This window comes from Macrobrachium nipponense, chromosome 20 (assembly GCF_015104395.2).
Source record: "Macrobrachium nipponense isolate FS-2020 chromosome 20, ASM1510439v2, whole genome shotgun sequence".
NCBI classification, from domain to species: domain Eukaryota; kingdom Metazoa; phylum Arthropoda; class Malacostraca; order Decapoda; family Palaemonidae; genus Macrobrachium; species Macrobrachium nipponense.
The window spans coordinates 841,139-866,519 of record NC_061089.1 but is presented as its reverse complement, the minus strand read 5'-3'; the positions used below and the strand labels follow the sequence as shown (position 1 = coordinate 866,519).

Below are 25,381 nucleotides of genomic sequence, written 5' to 3'. Positions count from 1 at the left end.
TCCGGAGAAAGTAGAACTTCCCCTGTGGGAAGAAATTCTATATGATCTGGGATCTCTGGATACGCGACAGTTCTGAAAATTCTAGCTCCTGAAGCCAAGCTTAACAAAAATAGAGTCTTTCTCAAGAGCATTATAAATGAACATGACGTATTATCTGTTTCTGAAGCCAGCTTAAGAACATCATTTAAGAACCACGACACTGACGTAGGCCTCACTGAAGGTCTAAGTCTAGCACAAGCCTTGGGAATAGACGAGAAGTAAGAGTCTGTCAAGTCTATGCTGAACCCGAGTTGAAAAATCTTTTTCAAGGCCGACTTGTTTGTCGTAATAGTGCTAGCTGCTAAGCCTTTTTCAAATAAAGATCTGAAAAAGGATATAGCTGAATTGATTGTCATGATTCTAGTATCTGATTCTCTCAGGAAGGATGCCAACTTTTTGACTGCAGCATCATACTGTCTCAAAGTTGAATCTCTCTTATCAGACTCCAAGAAAAGAACATTTCGAGGATCAACATTCGCGTCTCTTTTAGCCTTTGCGAAACTTCATGAAGTCCATAAAGTTAGGGTTTTGAGAATTCCTGAGGAAGCGAAAAAAACACAGTCTTCGTTTGTACTAACTGGGAGAGCCTGGGATTGGGAATTCGAAGAGGACGAAGACCCAGTTCCAGAATGAGAGGGTACCAATTGCTCTTCGGCCAGTCTGGGGGCTACTAGAGCTACTTGACCCTTGAACGTCCTGAGTTTGTTCAGTACCTTCAGGAGAAGATTCACTGGAGGAAAGACATAAATCTTCTCCCAGTTTGTTCCAGGTCTCTGGACAGGGCGTCCGTGGCATAGGCCAGAGGGTCCAGGTTGGGGGCCACATAACATGGGAGTTTGTGGTTCGCTTGGGATGCGAATAGATCCACTTGTAGACTGGAACCCTCCGGAGAATCCATTGGAACGAACTGTTGTCCAGTGACCATTCCGACTCCAGAGGAACTGATCGGGATAGAGCATCTGCTATGACGTTTCTCACTCCAGCTATATGGGTGGAGGAGAGGTGCCAACTGAACTTGTCCGCCAGGGAGAAGATGGCTACCATGACATGATTCAGATGTCGTGACTTGGAGCCTCCCCTGTTTACACAATGGACTACCACTGCGCTGTCTAAAACTAGCTTTATGTGGGAGTTCTTTGGCGGACGTAACCTTTTTAGAGTCAAGAACACTGCCATTGCTTCCAGTACATTTATGTGAAGCTGACGGAACTGGGTGACCAGGTTCCTTGAAACTTCTTGAACGAGAATATCCTCCCCAGCCGCTTAATTGAAGCGTCCGTGTGGATGGTAATCCCCGGAGGAGGAAACTGAAGGGGTACTGATATTGACAGGTTTTCTTGACTTTTTGCCCAAGGGCGTAGACGATTCCGCAGAATCTGTGGGACTGATGATAATTTGTCCCTGGACCTGACTTTGCTCGTGAGCGCCAGATTCTGGTTAGGTCTTTCAGTTTGGCTTTCATCAAAGATGTTTGTCACTGATGCAAATTGGAGTGAACAGAATCCTTTCCTGGGTTCTCCTTGAAGCAAGTTTGTGTCCTAGAAATTGCTTTACTGACTTCGCTATTTCTTTTCTCTTGGCTGATGAATCGACAGAGTATGGGAGGATAGATTCCATTGAATGCCCAGCCACTGAAAGTTTGACTCCGGAGTGAGTCTCGATTTTGTCCTGTTTATCTTGAACCCTAGATATTCCAGGAACTGGATTACTTTCAGTGTTGCTTTGCGACATTCCTCGACTGTTGGAGCCCAAATTAACCAATCGTCGAGATACGCTACTACCATGATCCCTTGCGACCTTAGTTGTTGGACGACCACTTCCGCCAACTTCCGTGAACACCCTGGGTTCCACGTTCAGAACCGAAGGGAACTACCTTGAAGGAGAATGCTTGATCTCCTATCTTGAAGCCCAGATAAGGGCGAAAGTGGTCTTGCAATAGGGATAATGATAGTATGCGTCTGTAAGATCGATAGAGGTGGTGACGGCCCCTCCACGGGGAAGTAAGGTCCGCACCTGCGAGATGGTGAGCATCTTGAACTTGTCGCAGCGAAATAAGGCCAAGTTTAAACGGGACAAGTCTAAGAGTTACCCTTCTTTTTGTGAGCCTTTCTTTGGAACGCTGAACAAGCGCCCTTGAAACTTTAATCTGTTGACTCTCGCTATTGCTCCTTTCTGAAGGAGGTCCTCCGCATACTCCGTCAATTCTTTGGATGGAAGTTGAAGGAAAGGTCTGGGTGGGGCGGATTCGCAACCCAACTCCAACCCAGGCCTTTCGACACAATACTTTGGTGCCCATTTGCTGAATCCCCACCGGTGCCGGAAGAGAAACAGCCTCCTCCTACCTGGAAGTTCTCATTGTTGCTGGTAACCTCCGCGGCCTCCCCGGAAGTGTTTTCCTCTATTAAGGGACCTTCCTGATCCTCTCTGACGAAAGGATCGCTTACCTCTGCCTCCCCTACCCGAGCGGTCATACTGCTGAAAGGCCTGGCCTTCGAACACTTGGTTGAAGGCTGGGGAGACAGCGTAAGAGGTGGAAGGATTGAGGCTGGGGGGAAATCAAATAGATAGGCTGTGATTGGGCCTTGGAGGTAGAGGGTTGGGCCGCCTGCACCAACGGAACAGCCGAAACAGGCTGGGCGAAGCGTTGTTGTTTCTTTTGGTAAGGCTGGAAACGTCTGGGTTTCCTCTGAGCCTTACCCCTCACTGCTTGGTCTTGGCGTCTCTTTGCAGTGAGACCCCAACGATCCTTAAGGCTTTGGTTAAGCCTTGTAGCTTCCGCCTGGGACCTCCTTTACCATTGCATCGGGGAAGAGGTCTGCTCCCCAGATGTTTGATGAAAAAGCAACTTATTCGGTTCATGCCGAATAGTTGCTTCTTGGAGGACATGCTTCCGACAATTCGTTCTGGCTGTGGCGAACTCAAACATGTCAGACTGTACCGTTTGAGTCAGTGACTGGTGATAAGCTTAAAGAGTGGCTCGGAACCGTAAGCAATGGTAGCCACTTCTGTCATGGCCAGGTGTTAATAGACCTGGCTAGCCTAGACTTGGCCTCAAACTCCGCCTGAATGAGGCTGTCCGGAAGTCTAGGCAGCTTCTCACCAAACTGATCCATAGCACAGTCTGGTTTGAGTTTGCCTGCCGAAAAAGTGTTGGGCAGGTCTTCCCACAATTCTCCGGTTGAGGGAAGCAAAGGAGATGTGGGGTCCGCTTCCTTTAGCTGTGGTAACGACTCCCCCTTTTGGGCCGCTGGGATAGTGACCGTAGCGATTTTGGTAAGGAAGGGAAGCGGAGTTCCCTCTTCCATTGTGAAAATGGTGAAGGGACTCTTAAAGGGTTGAATCTTCGTTGTGTTTGAACAATCCATGTCCTCTAAGCACCTGAGCCATTCTCTTTGAGCCTGGTCACGTGAATAGAGGACTGTCTCTTTAGGGGACCTTGTCATCTCGCGTCATGGCTGCGTCAGTGATTCTGGCGTAGCCAATGAACGGCGGCTGTAGACCCTCCGGGTAGAACTCAAGTCCTCAATCCTTCGAGTTCCACAAATCCGGAATAGAAATAAGCCCGTCCTGGAAGGGGGCGTATGACGCCACCCTCCAGGGGGTTATTCATAGAGAACGGAGGCAGAGAGTCATGAGGTGGAAGCTGAGCGATACCTGTGCTGAAAGGTGGGGGAGTAGCTAGAGGAGCCTGGCTAAGTTCGGCGATGATGTTATCCTGGGAGTTGATCCTGTCGGACAACTGGGAGAACATCTGCTCCATACTGTTTTTGAGAGAACCGACCAAATCCCCCATGTGTTGTAACAGACCAGCATTGGGATCCAAAGCCGGAGCTACTGCGGAGGTGGTTGGGTAACTCTGAACAGGTACCAAAGGGAGAGGAGAAACGGCTGACTCCGCCGGAGTATGTGATCTCTCCTTGGAAGACCTACTCCTTGAGGATTTGGAGCCGGACCCAGAAGCTCTAGACCTCTCTGCTCCGGGGTTCGTAGCCGGAGACTTGCGAGATGTTGACGCCGACGACGTCTTTTTGGACGACGACGACGTCTTTTTGGACGACGACGACGTCTTACTTAGGGTTTTTCAACAACCGTCTGTCCTTTGACCTTAGGTCTTACGGAAGCATCAGGAGAAGTATAAAGGAGCTCAGCTCCTGTAAAGCCTTGGAAGGAAGCTGGAGAGTTAGCAGGAGTAGAAGACCCAGTGGCGCCCAAGGGAAGCCCTTGGGCGTCCAACGTACCTACCTCGACCAACAGGTCGTCAACACCTACCATTGGTTCAATATTCAGATCCAGTGTCGCGACTTCCGACGAGATGTCCTGGCCTGGTTCACTCAACGAAGCGGCGAGCTGTTGCTGAATCGCCGCCATAGTCGGGGCTGCCTCTGCCGGGTCGACGTAACCCGTTGACTTGCTGCCGGGGAAGGAAGATCAGGACAGCCAACCTCTTCTCAAGAATGTAGGGCTGTCCCTTGGCGGCGTTCTTGCCAAAACCGCCGACCCAAGACCCTCAGGGTTGCCAGGGCGGTGTCTCTAACAGCAGGAGCCTGGAAGAGAGGGTATTTGTTAGTTTTAAGTTTAAACTTAAGATTAAAACTTAAGTAATAGGTTTAGACTAAAAACATAGGGGATGCGAGATCCCATATAAAACAAGCTTAAGTTTAAAATAAGAGATTAAAATTAAACTTAAGAACTATAACCTTGTAGGGATTAGCGAACGGAGTTGGGAATACTTACCCCGTCTAAGAGCTGGCTCACCAGATCGTAGCAAATAGTGCAGGTCTCGTGAAACCAGACTTGAAGATTCCCGTTGCGGAGTCGCGCATGGAGCATGGGATCTGCAGACTCAATGCCCACAGGGGTCCTGGAGCATGGCATTGCATCCTGGATGCTCACAGTTGGTGGTCTGTAAGTGAAAAGATACATGAGCATCCTAAAAGATATCACTTACAGGCTAGAGGCTAAAAGAACTCCGCTGCATGCCGGAGCGCGAAAAAATTTTGGGCATAACCCCTCCCTTACCGCCTGAATAGGCTAGAACCCCGGAGAGATCCGGTGTGAGTAGGTAACGGAGGGATTTGGCTTAAGGTAGCTTAAATTAAACTTACTATAGTTTAAATTAAATACTAAATACTTAAACCTAAAGCCATAGAACGTACCGGAATAAATCCGGTGCGCGGCGGTGTTCGTGTCGCGATATCAGCGCGACGGGGTGGTTAGGAAAGACCAACTGTACGCCTGCAGTCCGCCCGCCAGGGTGAACTAGCACCTTTCCACGTGGATGCCGGAGCTCCGGTAAATTAAAGAGCACCAGTAAGCTGGGAAAGGGCGCGGGAGGGGCGAACAGACTCGAGCTAGCAACGGAGCGACGGAGTAAACGACGGAGGGGGGAAGGCCAGTCCCCCCCCTTAGTCATCCGAACGCGCCGTGAAGCCAGAGAGCGGTCGGGTCCAGTCTGGGTCGTCCAGCCCCCCCCCTACTCCCTCCGCCTAGGGAGAGAGGGAGGCAGGCACGGGTATGTGGAGCGAGCGAGGACAGACCAACCCTCCCCCCGCCCCGCCCCCTATGGAAGAGCGGGAGGAGGGAAAGGAGACTGGACAGGCGCCTGGCTGCTCCGTGATCACGTAGTGACCACGGAGCGGTGACATGCAATACAATGACACAATATAGCCTAGGATAAAGCAACCAACTAATCAGAGAGATGCTATAGAGAAGCAACCGAACTGAAGAGCGGAAGCAATAGTGGTGGATACCAAAAATACTAACCTAGGCTACGTGAAATGCCAGACGCCGTAGGCTAACCTAAAATATATGAATAACCAAAATCACTTAACGTAAAGAAAGAAAATAAATCAGAAGGAGAAAAAATCCAGGAGTGTACGACTAACCCGAAAGAAAGTCTACCACTCAAAGCTAGCCGGGGCCGATACTAAGAGCTGTGGCTAGGGTCGGATGGAAAATGCCTACGCAAGGTGAAGAAGACATGCATGCATGACATAAACCAGTAGGCTGAACCCTAACATAAAATAGATAACTAACAATAGAGAGTAAGGAAATAAGGGAAGGTTCTGGGTATGGAAGACCAAGAACGAACCCGCCACGAGGCAGAACCATGCTGCCATGCTTCCGACCAAGAGCCCGTATTTATACCTAAAAAACGGCAAATACTGACTCAAGGGTGGAAAAAACCAAACAAATAGCAATAACAACTGATTACTTAACTTAGCTGCTGCGATGGCTGTACGCTCCATGACTGATAAATCCAAGATAGGGGCACAAAAAACACAGAGCAAAAAAGGGCACGTGTGTACGCGGTGCGCTAACTGAAAAGGATGGCCACCAGAGGCGCAGCAGTCGGCACGCATGGGATGGAGTAGTAGTAGTTGCTGCCCACTCTGTGGGTCGGCTCCCCTCTAGCGGGGGTTTTGTAGTGGGAGATTTCTATTGGCAAGTGGTTCGTGGTAGTGGTCTCACTCGCCATAGTGTTCATACCGACACCCTCTTGGAGGGTGAGTGAGTCAGTAAGTACTGACCTTTTCTTTATTTTATTTATTCTCTTGGTATGTGTTAGTACATTTACCTTATAAATAATGGATTAAGGATATTTCGCGCAGCGACATGAACTGAGCCCAGAAATTAAGATTTAGTTCTAAAGTGACTTACCTAAATATGATGAGATTGGTCAGGATATTGTTGCACCTTGCCCAGCGATAACTTAGCATAACAACCACATCAAGAGGACCACTGGTTTACTGCTATGGTGCCTATGGGGTCAGGACTTACTGTACCATCTACTGATACACAAAGTAGTCAGGTAGTCAGTTAGCTACGCTAGGGTTGTGGCAGGATCACAAGCTAAAAACCAAGCAGGCTAAATCCCCCCCACATAAACCTAATCACTCCAGCAGCCCAACTCACCCCAGTCACACTTTCCTCTTCACACTAAAGCATACACGCAGGACAATTGACCTATACCTACAAAACAAAACAAAAACACAAACAAAAAACACACAAAACACACGTGGTACTTACCAACTCCAGATACTCCAGGGCTATGCTGTGCTGTCGGCCGGTCGAGGTCGCAGAGATACAAACCACAACAAAGACCACAACCCACAACAAAACAACACACAACACCCAAGGACTACAACCCAACAACACATCAAACAAGGAACACAACAACACAACAACAACCAAAGAACACAACCACAACTCAACAACACAGCAAACAACCAAGGAACACAACCACAACCCAACAACACAGCAAACAACCAAGGAACGCAACCACAACCTCACATATAACAACAACACAACAAAAGACCACTGCACAAACAACACACAAAAAGCAACACACACCCCACTTAAACACCAACAACAACCCTCAACCATAACAACCCACATACAACTCAACAAAAACCTCATAGCACAACAACTCTTGAGCAAAAATATCAAACTTACAAAACAACAACTAAACAAACAAAACACAACTTAGCTGACTATAATGACACTACTGACTGGTGCTAACACTATTGGCTGTCACAGGCTCTAACCCAAGACTGGCCAAAGACTCACTCAAAACACAGAACTCTGATCTCCAACAGCATCAGCAGACAACCCAGAACTCCCCAACAGCCAATCCAGTCGTTAACGATCCATACAGCAATTACACCCTCTCTCTCTCTCTCTCTCTCTCTCTCACACACACACACACACACACACACACACACACACACACACACACACAGATTGTCAAATGGAACTCCATAACTCCTTCATAGGGTGTAGGAAAATCAGACCTTAAGTGGGATGTTGGCCATGACTTCTTCTAGGTAACCTTAAATGCTTGCAGGATTCTTCCTGTCTAAGAGATCTCAGTTTACCAATGCAAGCTTCTGTTGCAAAAGCAGTCAAGAAGATTGCCTTTTGCAGCTTATATGTTTGTACCGTAGTTGTATTTGGCTCAATGAATTGAGGGGTTTACAAAAGCCTAAGCACTTCATTCAGGGAGCTGGGAATGGGAGGCCTTGCTGGAGCAAGTCATTATAATGCAAAAGACTGGAGAAGGGAAGTACGTAACAATTTCTATGTTCAAACTAATTCCGAATCCATAAAGCAAGGGCTCCATCAATGCTGCCTTGTATGCCATAATTATATAACAGCAAGGCACTTGTTTTCAAAAAGATATACATATAAGAAAACATAGAAGTATTTCAAAAGAGATCTCAACTGGGTGCTTAGCAAGGATATAATCTAACCATAATTTCCATATGGACTAGTATTATCGCCAAAGAGATGATGTCTGTTGTCTGTTGTCTGCAGTTTCTGCACTAGGTACCTAGCAATGTTGGGTGGGTAATTTTCACGGTAGACAAGACTTTAAGTTCTACACATGAAGGTCTGAGCTCAGCAAGGAGGACGTGTAGATGAGTTTCCTCCTTATTGTCTGGGATAGAACAATGGACATAATGGAACTAAGTTCTTCGTCTGTTGTTGAAGCAATAGCAACTAATGCCTCAGTATGGCTAATTTGAGGCTATTAAGCGGTTCCGCTGAAAGTTAGGAGTTTGTTAAAAAAGTGATGTCTAACATTCACTTCATCTAGGCTGCTGTATCCCTGATAAAGGGTCTGGTTTGACATTGAAAGATCTTGTAAGGTGAATTGGAGACAAGTGCCACTTAATAGAGGGTCTATTTTCTAAGAGATAGGAAGACAGCCATTAGCTCCAGAAAGTTGATATGACACTTCCTCAGAGTAAGTAACTACCTCCCTGCTACCTGACGATCCTCCCCAACCTGCCAAGGACATGTCCATGGTGCATGTATTATCCCTTGTACAGTATTTCCCTAACTTTTGACTCCTTTGAAGTTGATTGTGAATATTTTTTCTCGTATGCAATAGTCAGAATTTGTTTACATTTTTTAGCTGCAATCTGAGGATTGGTCTACCACTGATGTGAACTTAACAGGCTCATTACATGCTCCAACTGACATCTGGAAATGCTGGGCTGTGCCAGGAGACCCTTTTGAGTGCCTTCTTTATTCTATTTTGAGTATTGGTGGGGAAAGACAACTAACTGTGAAGAGTATTCCAACAAGTCCCAGCCACTGAAAGTATCTGCTGGGTGCAAGGTGGGATTTGTTTCAATATATTAGAAAGCCTTTTGCTTGGAGGCTGTCGACCACTACTCTTAGGCTTCATAAACACTCACCTCCGGTAGGCCCCCAGACTAGCCAACCATCTAGTATACTACCAGTTGAATTCCTTTTCTGATTTCCTGGACAACAACAGCTGTAATTTTGTGAAGATTCTTGAATCTGTATGTTACCTTACCTTATCCGGAACCCTAAGAAGGAACAGAAGGGAACAACACTAGGGATGTGTCAGTTTGCATCTTTCAGGCCTACAGAAATGGTCCAGGTCCCTTGCAGAATAATTGAACATACTTGAGCAACAGTAGTCATCTGGAAACTCGTGGCAAAGAATGTGTTTATTCAATTTTTATAGGTCAAGGATCACTCTTTGTTCAGAGGAATTCTTCTTGGGGACACTAAGGAGGCATGCTTGGTGGCAAATATACGTATGTTTCTCTATGGCTCCTTTTAAAAGGGCCTTCTGAGCGTATTCTTCCAAAGAGGGGTCTGATTATTGGAAAAAACTCTTTGAAGGGCAAGAAGGATGAGACCATTTCCACCTATCACCATTTAGGATATACTGTGTCCCCATAGGGACATCCATTGCATGCAATACTGTAGAAGACAACCCCCAACCATACCATTCACATTAGCTGCACCTTTTCCCTTGCCTTTAATAGGCATTCCAGGAGTTGCTTTTCCATTACCCTGAATAAGTGTCTTTCCCAACTTTGAAAGGGATGATTTTGCTGCTGTTGTCCCTTCTTCTGTAGTTGTTGGAAGGATCCTTTAGAGGTGACTTTCCCAGGAGTAACATATTGGAGTCTGCCCATGTCTCCATCTAGCTTTTATGCGACACTCTCGAAAATCATCAAGTGCTCCCCATGTCTGCATAAATGTTTTGGCTACCGCAGAAAACATTGTTCTAGAGGATTCTGGATGCCTTTCGAATAGAAACTTCCACCATTCTAGTAAAGGTTATTATATTGATGAGGTGGAGCCTAGCATGAAAATCAGGCAAGGCTGTTCCCTCGGAGATTTTTTTCATAGGGGTCCCAAACTGTCGAGTAACCACATTCAGAGGGAGCTTTTTCTTATCAAAAGGGACAAATGTTGTCCATTACTTAATAGAATTGTCAAACACCGAGATGACAGAGACAAATGGCTTCAACTTTGCCACTGGCTTTGATTTCCCAGTTACCACAAACTTCAGAAAATTTGCCTTCACATGACTAATTGTTTTAAAAGTGAAGGGACAGAAAGCTGGGGCTACCTAGTGAGCATATTGGGTCTTATCTTAAATAAATGTAAAACTTTATTTTCCATTAACCTGATAAAAGGTCCACTTTTATGGCTTTCAATGCTATATTTGTAGGCAGGATAAACATCTCCTTTGGTGGTTTCTCAATACCTACAGAAGGAGGGACTAAACATCCTTCAGTACTATTAGGAAATGCTGCCCTGTCCTGAAATTTTACATGTTGAACTTCAATCATGGTTTCTCTTTCATTAATGAGGTATTTATCATCAGGAGAGAAGATACATATCAAGGCAACATGCCAAGGATTATCAGTATCATCAGGGGCAATTACTGGTGCTCCTATTATCCTTTGATATGAAGTTTCGTAGCCTGAACTGGCTTATTATTTCTACCACTTGGAGCTCTAAACCCAGACTCTGCCCAGCCAGGCTGTGCAGCCACTGTATCCTTTTGTTGAAGACCCTGGAATATACAGAGAAGTCCACGACGTATCCAGTGTTGGATTCCGTAATAAAAAATAATTTCACACCATATTTCTTTGGCTTCTTGGGGTTGTACACTTTTATACTTAGGCGCCCTTTGTATGGCATCATCCACGCATCCAAAGAAAGGTTCTTGGAGGAACCACAAGAAACTGGCACCGTTCACGAATGTAGTCCAACACTGGGCGGACTAAGATGAAGCGGTTGGGGTTATTCCGAGGTATGAAACTATCACGGGCCAAAATGCCGGGCACATTCGGCATATTTAAAAAAAATTCCGCTTCCAATATTGCCTGACATCAGCAGCAGGCATCATTCCCAAAAAAATGTGGAGCCCAAAAAAATGCGCCATGTCCGTGAGGTTGCAGCCCTGCCAGCAATACAACAACGTTGTCTGCAGTTCCTCACGGCAGTAACGAGCGTAATCCGCCGTCTCTGCAACGAGGTATTCCAGCAATTCCCGCATCAGGAAGAGCTGAATGAACCCCAGTGCAGTGAGAGGCACAGGTACGGTCAGTCCAGGTGCTGCCGTGAATGGGCGCATATTAGGTGGGGTGGGGTCCTCCATCCACCCCTCATCACTTTCGGACGAACGGCCTTCACCTAAACTGCCGCAACGTTGAGACCTTCAACGGGCCGTGCGCAGGGCAATCTTCGCACTCCTACCCTCCCCACTGGCCCATCTCCCTCGCTTTCACCGTCACTTTCTGACTTGTCCCCACCAGCAAAAATCGGTCCCTCCTCCTCCTACTCAGACTCTCCCTCATAGGCACTGAAACCACTGAATTCCAGTTCACTTTCAGGCTGTGGCTCCCGTACGGACATTGGGGGCAAATATTCGTCATCACTGACATCAGGCGTGATGTCCTCGTCACTAGATGACCAACTGCCATCAAAATGAGGACTTTCCAACCTGCTCTCGATCAAGCTCCAACAAATGCCCCTCAGGACACCCCAATACTTCCTAGGGATCGTAAAAGGCACAGGATGTGGTCCTTGGTCCCTTTTGCCCACACAAGGCCACACAACACAACATTGAAAAGCTGGGTTACCTTGGGTGCTTGGTCCCTCTCCAGAATCCAAGTCTAAAACTCACCTCACATGATCACTGCCTTCACAGTCCTGACGACGTTGGGACATCTCTGTAAACGTCCTGTTGCGTCACAAATACGCTAACACTCGCAAAAGTTCTGCAAAACACAAATGCGTCAAGAAATCGCTCTCCAATGATGCGTCGCTGATGCTTTGTGGTGCGAGAAGAAAGAAATTCGCGCATGCGCGCCTGGGTAACGCTTATAAACAAAACAACAGAGTGATCCATGAACTCTCAAGGCGCGTGATTTAAAATCTTTCACAAACTATGTCTATAACTATTTTTCCGCGAATATTTAAAAAAAACTTTTTGTAGTCAACATACTGTACGTCCACTTGGTACCCGACAGACAATCTTAGTCAACATATAATACGTCCAGTCTGCGTTTAAGGGTTAATTGCCTTGTTTCATACAATTTCATAGCTTAAGTGTCATGGAAGACAATGCTACCAAAAAAATTAAAGGTAAGGTTATCAATATGAAAATAACAAGCAAAAGATTAAGAATATTAATCTCTCTCTCTTATCTTTGTGTAGTCAGGTGTTGCACACGTGAGCAATCACTCAATGACATCATCATCATGGACATGTTATAAATGGAGGAGCTTAGTGACGTCACTCATAGTTAGCCAATCAGGACAAAGAAGTTTTCAATTACAGTTTGTTTTTATAGTATCAGTATCAGGAATATTACAAATATCTAAACTTTCCTTTAAGCTTGTGAAGCTATTTTTATTATAGTGAAACTTGAAGAACAAACAGGTGAAAATAATGGTGATGACACTACCTCTCTCTTTCTCTAGATACCTTGAACTGCATAACCACTTGAAGACCTCTAAAAACCAGAGAGATAGATAGTGTTCTTGGATACTTACCTCTTGTGCCAGCTGATACTAACAAACAGGTGTCAACACTAATATGTATAAGACACTGAGTCTTCTGCAAGCAGTACAGCAAAACCTGCACTGGACACATCTCAACGTGGTCATCACCTAGAAAGCCTTGAAGGGTTGGTATAATAATAATAATAAAAAAAATTACTCGTACCTCTCTTTGGGGACTTAATGGTCCAGAACTTTAGCCATAATTCCAGAGACAAGCAAAAAAAAGGGGGGATCCCCTTCCTTTTGAGTTCTGCATAAAACAAAAAACTGTACAACTCACCTACTCTGTTAGTCTATGCTAAGCTTACATGGCACCTAGGTAAGACTATGAAGGATGGCAGTCATGTCCCATTCTGAAAGCACCAGTACATATATGGGCCAAGCAATCCTAAAGGATTCAAAACCCAGGGAGCTCAGCAACTTCACCACCGCTGCTAAATCCCACGATGGGGCCTGAAGTGGAACTATCGGGTGCTCAATCCTAAACGATCTAAGGAGGTCATGTAAACCCCTCCTAGTTGACAGTTCCGCCAGGTGAAACCTAAAGGTGCTGCTCAACATGGATCGGTATTGCGTAATCGTGGAATAGGACAATTTTCTTGATTTCCTGAGAAACAGGAGGAAATCTGCAACTTTGGCAATGGTGGGGCAAGAAATGCTGTGTCCTTTTCTACACCAATTGCGGTACATTGCCCATTTTGCTTGGTATAGTCTCCTGGTCAAACATCTTAGGCAGAAAGAAAGCTGTCTAGCCACTGCCTTAGAGAGTCCCATACTACATGCTGCCTGCTGGACAGTCTCCAGCCAGCTAGCTTCAGCACAGTGGTTCTGATGAAAGTGATGGAAGTGTAGTTGTCTGAGTAAATCTCTCCTTTCTGGAAGGATTACTAGGGGTTCCAACAACATTTCGACAAGACCCGGGAACCAAGGCCTCTGTGGCCAGCAGGGAGCTATTAGCGTTATTTCCATGTCTATGCTGTTTCTCAGCTTTACCAACACCTGTTGTATCATACAGAAAGGGGGAAAAGTGTATACCTGGAGGTTGTCCCACAAGTGAAGCATCGCATCCGTCCCACAGGACATGGGATCCACCACCAGAGAAAAGTAAACTGGTAATCAGAAGTTCAGCCTTGTGGCGAAAAAGTCTACCGTAGTTGGCCATTTGTTCAATAATAGGTGGACCTCCTCTTGAACAAGGGTCCATTCTCCCCGAGAACCTCCTGCAACCTGCTTAAAGCGTCCGCCAGTACACTGAGCCTCCCTGCGATGAACTGGGGAAGGAGAGAGACCCCATGGCTCTCTCGCACCAATGGAGAACTCTCTGTGCTACTAGATTCAGAGTTGGAGACCTTGTTCCCCACTCTTTCCTCAGGTACGCTAATGCCAAGGTATTTTCCTAAAGTAGCGCTACTGTTTTCCCCTCGACCAGTTCTGCAAACTGATTTAATGTCATCTCTACTACTCTTAGTTCGCAGAAGCTTATTGATTCCTGAGTTTCCTATAAGGTTTCACCCCAACCTTGGTCCAAGGCATCTGTATAGATGAACGTCCAGTATCAGGAGGTTTAGACTTATGCCATTGGTCAGGTGGTGCTCTTCTGACCACCACCAACGATCCTCTAGGCAGAAATCATCCCAACTTATCACTGCACTCTCTTCCTGAAAGTCCCAGCAATTCCTGAGACAGGCTTGCAGAGAGCGCATCCGGAGACGAGACCGCGGAACTAGTAATGAGAGGGATGACATTCTCCTCAGTAAGCTCTGCCATTCGCTCACTGGTTGAGCTTTCTCCGACATAAAACTTTCCAGATGACTCATGATCGCCTGCACCCGTTCTTGAGTCGGGAGAGCCTTCAAAGGACACGTCCGAATCCTCATGCTTAAGAATGTCTCTTCTTGAGAGGGAGCCAGGAAACTCTTCTCCAAACTGATACATATTCCCAAGTTCTCCTGCAGAGACGTAGCAAAAAGTCCCTCACCTTTATAGCTTCTCCCTTTGACGATGCTTGAATGAGCCAATCGTCAAGATACCTCCTCATTCACTGATACGGGAGACATCACTCTCACAAACACCCGAGGTGCTGTGGTCAGTCCGAGGCTGAGGACTTTGAACTGGTAAGTTCTGGATGGACCAGAGAAACAAAGGAACCTCTGAAATTCCTGATGAATTGGAACCAGGAGATAGGCATCCTTGAGGTCCATCGAAATCATCCAGTCGTCTCTTCGGACTGATCTCAGCACTGACTGGGAGGTTTCCATAAGGAATTTGGTAGGAACTGCCAACAGGTTGAGGCCTGACAGATCTATAATGGGTCTCCTAGACCCTCCCGACTTGGCTGTCAAGAATATCCAGCTGTAGAATCCCTGAGAGGGGGGAACCTTCCCTGGGAGGGGGGAGCTGGCCCTATCACTCCCTACTCTAACAAAGACTGAATCTCTGAAGCCAGAGCTATTCCCCTGATGGAAGTTGGGAATTGCTGGGAATGTGGATTGGAGAGTTGGATAGTGGAAGAACCAAAAGAAAAGGTATCCTGTACCCATTCCTTAAAACCTCCACCACCGAACTCTCCGGCCCAGATTCTCTCCAGGTGTCTGCGACGTGGGACAGACACCCTCCTACCAGCGTTGACAAGGGTAATGTCTCCTACTTGCGAGCCTGAGGAAGAGGCCTTTGAAGCAAAGCGCACCTTCTTAGGGGACCTGACAGGTAAACAGGAACTGGCTCACTTACCTGGTGAAGCTATACAGGAACCTTTAGGTGACAAAGATCCTTGAGCAGCTACTCTAATCATAGCCTCCTGTGACTCGACTGCCGATACCGACAACACGAAATTCGCCATGCTAGAAATGTCCTCCTCTTTAAAAAAACTGTCACAGAGTGCAAGAGGCGCTCTCGACAGAACCCACTTGCGAATGTCCGGAAAATGAGGCAGAAGGTAGCTCAAGAACAGGTCCTTTCTCTTCTTGCCTATGAAAGTCGTACAGCCTGCCGATACGTTAGCCTGACATCACAAGATTATCAAACATGACCGGATCCGAAAGTACGTATCCGTCTCTCTTCAGGAACCCCATAAGTCCTGACAGCATCCACATGGTATGAGATAAGGCCTCAGATTGATTCCGGAAGAGCTCTAATGCCAGCTGAAGGGTTACTCACTACCTCATACAAACTCTTCCTACCTGGAAGTAAAGAGATGTCCTGCCTAACCGAACCTACCACTGAGGCTAACTTGCTATCAGCCTCTCTCAGTGCCTGCTCCACCCGACCAAACCAAGGGAACTTATATGACGAGTGAGGAACCTTAGGCTTAGTTGAATAAAATTCTTCAAACATAGCCTGGTTGGGCTGGATCGGATCCTCCGTAACCCTTGGCAGCGGAAACAACGAATGGATAAATTTTACCATACATCTGTACTTGCTTTCTTCCGCTTTTGGGTACCTCCTCTGCAGCTGGAACTTCGTCCTTTAAAGTGGACTCTCTCTCTAAATCTACAGACCATGCTGGAGCAGGAAACGAGACAGGGAACCCACTAACGACACCTAATCTTGAAGAAGGATAAACTAAGGAATCTGCACTCTTATTTACGTTACCTCCCGATCCTAACATTAACCCTGAGCCAACCTCTAACGGTTGTGCAAGACCATCACCTACAAGAGTGGGCATAACCCCTGAGCCTGGTGCGCTGTCAACTGGCAGATGCGTCAAACCCTAACCTCGCACACCTGGGATCCACCCACCTGAGATAAGAGACCCAGGTTGCACCACCCTACCACCACTGAAAGACAATGGCGCAACCGCGGAAACAGCCGCACCTGGCCGAAATGAACCTATATCGTACAGCTGCGACGACAACACACCTGAACCCCGCACTCCCGGATGTACCAGACCAACACCTAAGTGCGGAGAAGCCATAACACCTACACCTATATTTACCATCATCCTGTTTGGACGGAAAGCTGCTGTAGCGGAAACCTTAAGGAGGAAGAGGGAGTATTTATCTCTGCTAAACCCATCACCAAACCTGAACCAACACCAAATTTTGAGGGAGAGGAAGTGCCGCACCCTGAGGGATTGCTGTGAAAGACATAAAGGGGGAAAGGAAGCAGTCACACTCAGTGCCACCAAAGGAACTCCAACTGCAGACGTTGGACAGGTAGACAAACTACCTGTCGAGCACGCACTAACAGGGGTGCACCAAGAAACTGTCCTATCTATTGCGGCCTATGCGGCCATAGTCTGCGTATTAATCTGTACACTAGAGGGAAGAGAAACCCCTGATGCCATCGGACCTGAGAAATTCTCAGGTGAACAGATCTCTTGCTTCAAATTTGCCGACTGAGATCTAGCTACCCCTGCCACTATGGAAGCCTCCACCTCAGCTTGCGTAATTCTGGACAACCAAGGAAGCACTTGCCCCGTGGAGAGGTCACAACTGGGGGTGAACCCACCAGGGAAGCCTGAGGACATTGCGAAAGGAACACCGAGGAATGACTGGAAAGGGATAAATGAGAGATAGTCTGAGAAATGGGTTTTAGAGGTACAGAATGAAAGGAAGAAACAGAGACCGAAGGGGGCCAGGATGAAATGGAAGAAAGGGAGAAAGAAGCCATCCTCTTGAGCGACAACAAGTAAATTGACTCGCCACCCCCCTGATGATCCTGACGCATTTCATTAGCATACTCTGGAAAATTCCTAAGGACATGGTCCATGATATTCTGAAAACCAAGGTGAACACACTGCCTAACTAATACTTTGTAACCCTGTGATAAACCTAGTATGTCAGCGTTATGCTCGGCAAGGTTAAATGACTCCTCCAAGGGAACTTCGCCTGTCGAAGCCTCCGAAGTAACCTATGATGGAAAAGGAACCTTCGACGACAAAGGGAATCATCCTTGCCGGCAAAAGACGAAACTGCCTCTACTACAGAATCTTTTACTGTTTTGGGGATCTTATGAAAGAGGCACACTAGAGAAACGAAACAAAATTTCCATAGGGTCTAGGGGCGATCCAAACCTGCCTGAAAAGGGGATCACACAGCAACCCGAAGGCAAAGACTCGAACAACTTCGCTTTCTGACTACCTGACACCAGTTCCCTACCTGTCTGAGTCTTTCCTAATACTAAATCACTTTTAGCACTTACAGTTTTTGGGGAAAGGGGAAAATCTGCTGCTGACACTGCCTGCTCTGCGCCAGGGGGCATGGCAGAACCTACCCTCCGGGTTTGTGGTTCTCCATGACCCCCAGCACCCGTTAGGGCTGGTTCTGGAACAGGCAGGGTAGCTGAAAGAGAACAATTAGTTTCAACATTCCTATTACTATCCTTATCTTCATTAATCTTAGCCATGAAGCTTGCAAAGAGATTCGTCATGCTCGATGATAACCTATCCTCTAACTTTCTAAATAAACTATCTTCAAGATTTTTGTCTTCTAGCTTTTTAGTTCTATTACCTGCCTACGCTTGTTCTTAAGACACTAAAGCCTTTCTATGCTAAAGGTACACATCCGTCTGGTCTGACGACTAATTCCTACACTCGTCGCATCTTTGCTTTAAGATTTCATTGTACCTTCCTACAACTAATGCATAATGAATGTCTGTCATGTCTGAGGGTACTCATCCTTTTCTTGCAGGAGTTGCAGGACCAATGGGCTCCTACGTCGCCACTGCCGGACTGCTCCGACATTGTGATCGACGAAGCGGGTTTTGAAGGGATGGGCAACAGAGTTTCTTTTTGGGGCGTGTCCATTTCCAGATCTGATCCAAATAAAGTCTTCAATCTTAGAGAAATCCAAAATGTAATTGTAATCCAGGTAGTCAGCAAAAGCAGAGTAATCAAGCTGTGGGGGTCAGGCAACAAAACCAAAAAAGTTCGCTTGCAGCAGGATACATCCTGACTGACAACGACAAGTGAACAAAGAACAATCGGAAGGGGACCACTCTTTCAGCCAGTCCTGGCAGCAGCATTGCCAAGGGTAGTGCAGGTAACTCAGTAGACAGTGTTTACATGCAGTGCGGGTAGCACAGGCAGTTAAAATTCACCCAAACAATGGGTAAGTATATAGGGATATAGTGTGGGCTGCTGGTCAGTGACCAGGGCTAATTCAGGTGTTCAGGTGGTGTATTGCAATATTATCAGATGATTCTGATCAGAACAGATTACTGAAAAGGATTTTTATCTTTGGATACTTACCTATGGGAGTTTTGGTTTTCTTCACCTCACTTCTTCCACATGACTCACTGTCTGGTGCACCACTTAATTTGGCCATTTGACTATAAATAGGAGTAATCAAACCTGAAATCCCAAAAATCCTAAAGATAACAATCAGACAATTCTCTCATTACAAAATTAGAATAAATAGCATGCATACAATTACTATTATAATAACTACCGTAATAATAAAGAGCATGACATGCACTCTATCAAATCCTGATACAAAATTATTACTACAGTATCAAGAATTACTGGGTCTGTGACAGATGCAGAAACCATTAGATGCAAATCTCATACTTACAGAATGAAACCCAATATCCAGTGCTATAAATTTAGTTCTACAGTAGACCCCTGCTATTCGCAGACTCATGATCTGCGGACTTGCCTATTCACAGATTTTTCTATAAATCGTATATATCCATTATTCCTGGAAAAATGACAATTTGTCCAAAATTGCATTTTTCCTAACTATACAAACCTGAGGTCCTTTTACAATAGGAAGGTACTAGCGGCAGCTGGATAGGTCGTAAGCTTTCGAACAAGGGGTTCGGTAGTTAACTGCTTGTCCGACAGGCACGCGCGCGCGAGTGGGAGGTAAACAAATCACTTTTGCTTTTGGCCCAAGCAAAAACTGCAGAGTAAGAGGGGTGGCAATTGAGGTGGGACTATGTGTAAAAGGACCTCAGGTTTGTATAGTTAGGAAAAAATGCAATTTTGGACAAATTGTCATTTGTTCCGACACGGCATACAAACCTTCGTCCTTTTACAATAGGAAGGCTCACCTTCTTGGTGGGTGGAATCTGAGTCTTTTGTGAACAGACTGTGTTCGCCCAACCTTGGAATGCCTCCCTGGTCGTAAGAGCGAGGGAGGGATCCAAGCCTCTGTCCGATGATCGGGGTGTTGCACCGCAGGATCAATGGTCAGACCTCTGGACCAAGTACTAAGAGAGAGGCAAGCGTATCTCTTCGTACCAGCAAACAGAACAAGTTCCTATTTGCAAGAGGCAACATAAAGTTATGGTTTGTCTCTTGTTGGCATCCACTTCCCCCCCCCCTTGTAGGAGGAAGTGGTGGATATTCGCTCCCCATCCCTAGTGAAAGAGATAGGATGGGGCTCTGTCGAGTAGCTCACCGGCATCTCGTCCTTATCCAGCAAGGTGATGACCGTATCCCTCTACCCACAGGTAGAGGGGGAGAAAAAAGATAGGAGGAAGCCAGTCACTCTCTCATTCACTTATCTATTCTTACAGTCCACACCAGGACTCGATGCTGTTCAGCCTGCTAGGGTCTGGGTTAGCTACACAACGTGTTGAGCAGCACCACGGGTCCCAAGGAAACGATCCAAGGACCTGTGGGGGCAATATCCAAAAGGTAGAAGGAGGTGGTGCCAGTGGTCTGGTTGTACCAGACCCCTGCCTTCAGTACCTGCGCCACAGGAGAAGTTCTTGTGTAACTCGAGGGAGTGTACTTCTCGGTCATCTTGGCGCTGACGAAGAGTCTTCAACACTCAGCCTGGGATGTCGAGTTTCTTCAGAAAGCGCGGTCGCGCTTTCACAGGACAAAGCAGCATCTCCTTCGCATCGAAGGCGGTGAAGTCCATTAGGGAAGGGATTGTGAAGGACTCTAACCGATCGTCAGGAACCGAAGGGTTCTGAGTCTTCGCTACGAATTCGGTACGAAATCGAGCGTCACGAATCCCCATCCCCTGGATGCTTGACTTCGCAGGAAAAGTCATGCAATTACCCTCAGAGGAAAAGAAGGGAATGGTCGTATGACCTATCCCTCTTCTCGACTTCGGTGATGTCCCTGTACCCATACTGGTCTATCCGTCTGCAGCGAAGTTGTTCTTCTCGGTAGTGGATAGGACACCGACACTCAATGGTGGGTGTCGATGGTATGGGTACTGTGACAAGCCGTTAGGACGAAGAAAAGACTGTTATGGAACAACCGAACTAAGTCCCACAGCGAAGTTCGTAACAGACTTGGGCGCTCTGACAGCTGCCGACTGACTGCGTTCGGTAGGAGGCAAGTTGTCCAAGCACCCGAGCAAGTCACGTGACCTTCGCCTTAAAAGGGTTATGCCAAGAGACTAAACAAATAATTTGTTCGTCACCGATGCCAGAAGGCGAGGTGATGACTCTCTTAAGGCATGTGCCCAACAGGCGAAAGTCAATTGCCTTCTAGAGACCGAGGTCCCTCATGGCAAGATATCTCATAGTATATTTGATTCTCGGCTAAGGAGAAACAACACTATGTGTCGTGAAGACGAAGGTGTACAGAAAATGCAACCTACGTCTTCACAGCTGAACCGAGAGAAGGATTCTCAAGATTCTGAACCTGTGCTACAAACACTGAGAACGCTAACCGCTATTCATTGCTGTCCGGTGAGGATCGTAGTTGCAATGAAAGCGGAGCGCTTTTTCAGTAATGAAGACACAGGGGAATACTGCCTGAAGAACTGCTTCTCATGGGCTGAACATTTGGAAGTAGAGCTGTCAGGTCGGAGAGTAGGCGATGTCTTCTGACACATCTGTTAATTCGGGGCGAACAATGAATAATTGCACACCTACGAATACGAGATATTTTGAAGACAAACTCAGATGTCTGCAAAAATCATTCGCATTATCGCGGTGCGATGCAGCGGGTGACTAGTACAGACTTCTGTTACCGTGCGGTAAACAGAAAGATGAAAGAGTCCAAGAGATATCTCTGTTGAAAATTCTCGCAATGTCGAAGGCGATGAAATCGAGCGTCACAGCAGTAGATGGTCCTTCATTATTGCGAGAATCCCCGTTAATCAGAGACCTAAGTCCATGATTGTTGGGCAGAGATACGGTTTCGGTAGTCAATCAAACCAGGGGAGAGAGAGACGTAACCGACCGTGCATCTCCGAGACCTAGCTGATACTGAGCCGCTATCAGGCAGTTCAATACGCAGTAGCTCTCGGTGACTCGTCATCCTGAGTTGCCAGGTAATCCATTATTCCACGAAGGAATGCGTTCGGCTAGAACCATCGAGCATAAAGAATACGCTCGAGCAATTATATTTAAACGAAACGGATTTCGGTAAATACAAAAGCTGATTTGGTGTTGTCATGACAATACCAAGTATCTAAAATCGAAACTGATAACTGCTGGGAGGTTGCAGGCAACCCGAGTTGCAGTTCAATTAAGATACAATTCGTCTCGGTCACAAACCGTAGAGTTAACTACGGTATGCGCCTACCCCCTGGACAATTCAACTGTTAAAAGAATCATGTCGCGAGGGTAATATACGTAGTATATTTGTAGGTTCTGTTACAACGAACCTCCATCCTAAATTCTTTTCCCCTCGAGGAATGAGAATAAGGATTGGAGATCGACCGCCTTCGTTCTCTAGTCAAGAGAGTGAAGAAGTCTTTCCCAAAGGAAAGCTTCAATGGTGAACAGAATACCGAAGACGATAGTTCAAGCCAAACTGGAAGTTCCCTCCGTTCGTTCTCTCTATTCCAGGTTAATCGCCTACTGTGAGATACTCTTCTTTCAGCAGCAGTCTTCTTCCAAATGCTAGAAATTACAGGAATTCGAGCATAAGCGAGGTTCCGATTATCGTGTAAACCAATTATCGGGGATTCTCGCTCACTTTGGACCGTGGTCTCGCCTAAGTGTTTGGAGATCGTAAAAAACTCGAACACTCTGAGTGCGCTAGAAATTCCGTAGAATTCTAAGCACTCTGCGAAACCCCCACCGAATTCGTCAACGATATCGGCTGGTGGTCCTCTCGATTCCCGTAGAAATCGAAGAAAGGGGCAGGATCCCTCCTCAACGACCGGGGCTTACGTCAGGTAGGACCCGAAGGTCCCCCCGGTAGCGCAGCCCCTAACGTGGGATCTTACAGAGAAATCTCTGTAGGATCCCTCCCCTTTCCCTCGTAGCCGTAAGGAGAGAGGGAAGGGGGATGGGGGAGAATTGGATACTGGCTCGCCTTCCCAGCGGAACTAGCAGTTGGAGAAGAAAAGGAGCAGCCATCGCCTTACGGCGATGGCCTCTCAGAGCCTGGAAAAACGTATCGTCAGGAGAAAACGTTTTCCCGAGGAGGGTTACGAACTCATACTGTAGGTAAGGGTCTGCCGCCACTGTGAACGTCGTCTGGGTGGGGCTGATCGACACCTGACAGGAGAGAGCCGATACCGTCCTCCGACTCATTCCAGTCCTCGTCGAGGTCGAAACCTCTCAGGAGGACCGAAGGGGTATTCAAATACGGTGTCCGAAGACACGTAAAAACGCCTCTGTCGCAGTAGAGGAGGTGGAAGTAGCTTGTTCGACCGGCCAGAACTGAGAGCGCCTTCTTGTCCGGAGACGAGAGACTACCTGGTTCAACACAGTCGGCAAGTTCCGATCGCGGCAGACCCACCGTCAATTTGGGTTCCCTCTCGGGCCCCAAAACGACTCGAGCCGAGACGTGGCTCTGCTGGTGGGAGCGGCGATCCTTCCCCGAGGTCGTTGTGCTGACGAATCAGCACCATAACCTCGGCAAAGTTCCTCTGGATCTCGGAAGTCACAGCATCTTGCAGAGTAGGACCGTTAAGCCCTTCGAACAAGAGCATATTCCGAGAACCTTCCTCCTAAGAAGGGGAACAGCGACAGCCCTCTCGGTCTTCTCCATCCACTTGCGCATACGTCCTGGCCGGTCCAAGAACCGTGCCTGGCACGTAGGGCGTCGTGGTGGGATCATGAGGGGCGCACCCCTCACGATCACTCCTCAATACCTCGCTCCTCCCGGGGTAACCCGAGGAGGTTGAAGGTACGGGAGAGGCAGACCTGACGCTCCCCCTCCTCGCTCGCTGGCAGAACCAGCAGGCTTGGAGGGCTGCAGGCGATCGTCAACCCCGCGGTGGCGATCGAGCTGCAGGCCTGGTCGAACCGTCTCGCTGTGGAGAATGGCTGGACTGAGCACAGCGGCCCCGGCCCCGATCTCGAGTGTCAGAAGAGCTGGCGCTGGTTGCCGTACCCGATCGCCTCTCTGTGAGAGCGACGGTCAGGCGACCTGCAGGCTCCACTGTCATAGTGAGACCGGTGCTTGTCCTCACGGCACGTCACGTCGCTGGTTCCAGCCGTGGCTGGCACCGGCGAACGGGGGGACCTCTTCCCAGCCTCAGCCCGTGGCCGGTCGTTGGACCGTCACGTCCCCGGGTAGCCAGCTGGTCGCTGCGAGAGCGAGAGCTGGTCTGGTGAGAGTCGCGTGAGCGGCTGTCACCAGTCTTCCGCCCCGTGCCGTGAACCTGACGCTGAGCGGGCTCAGAGGTCTGGTTCCTGGCTGCACGGTCGCTGGTAGGCGACCGTACACTCGGTACCTCCCTGCGAACGAGAGGCCGAGACAGGACCCTGATGCAGTGGCAGAACCACTGACACCAGGCGAGGAAGTACCGGTGTTAGCCGGTACCCCTCTGGTCCCCGTAGTCTTCTTCCTTGCGGAAGAAAGAGACGGGCCCCGCTCCCGAAGGAGCAGGAGGACCAGCGGAAGGAACCCTCCCGTCCCACCGAGGTAAGACGGGTCCCGAGAAGCTCCCGAGGGAGACTTCTTAGGAGGGAGGAGGCAACCTTCTTCTTCTCGGCTGTAAAGCCTTAGAAGTCGAAGGGGAAGAGGCGGCAGCCGACGACGATGAAGAAGATGAAGACGACGAACGACGACACCTTCCTCCTCTTCTTCGTCAGCTTCCTCAGGACAGACGTAAGATCTGCTATCCAGGGCGGAGCCGGGGCTGCTGTAGCCGAAGCCACAGGGCCCGGACGCACCTGTACAGACAGACCAAAGTCTGGGGTAGTACCACCACGAACAGGGACGACGTCAGCAGGTATGGGCATCTCAGGAACAGCAGGCACAGCCAGCACAGCAACGGCAGGGACAGCCAGCGCAGCAACTGCATGGACAGTCAGCCCAGAATCGGCAGGTACGGCAGGCAGCACCGGAAACACAGGAAGTGGAGCAGCAGCCAGCAACATCCTGGTACCGGCGGCAGGTCCAGGGGCGAGCTCTAGGGCAGCGGAAGTGTGGTCGCGGCAGCGCGGCAACACGAGCGGCGGCGGCACGCCCCCCTCTCGGTACGGCGAACGGCACTTCACAGCGGCTGTAGGCAAGACTGTTACCACGTGAGGCGAGTACACCAGGTGAGGATGGGACGTCGTCACCTGGAGCGTGGTCACCACTCCATGGGTGACCGCAGTAGACCCAGACATAGAACCGCAGCCCCTGGACACTAGCACGCCCTGCAAATGGAAGGACGCCCATACCTCACCAAGGTCCA

The 25,381-nt window shown here is 48.0% G+C and overlaps 1 protein-coding gene across 1 annotated transcript in view; it reads right to left on the bottom strand.

Moving 5' to 3' along the window:
- The window catches only part of LOC135221449 (succinate dehydrogenase assembly factor 4, mitochondrial-like), a 66,681-nt gene that overhangs the window by 14,919 nt on the left and 26,381 nt on the right, over positions 1-25,381 (bottom strand). Inside the window, exon 2 of the mRNA XM_064259207.1 lies at positions 19,078-19,179. Within this exon, the coding sequence (XP_064115277.1) occupies positions 19,078-19,179 (102 nt within the window). The remainder of the gene's footprint in view (positions 1-19,077; positions 19,180-25,381) is intronic.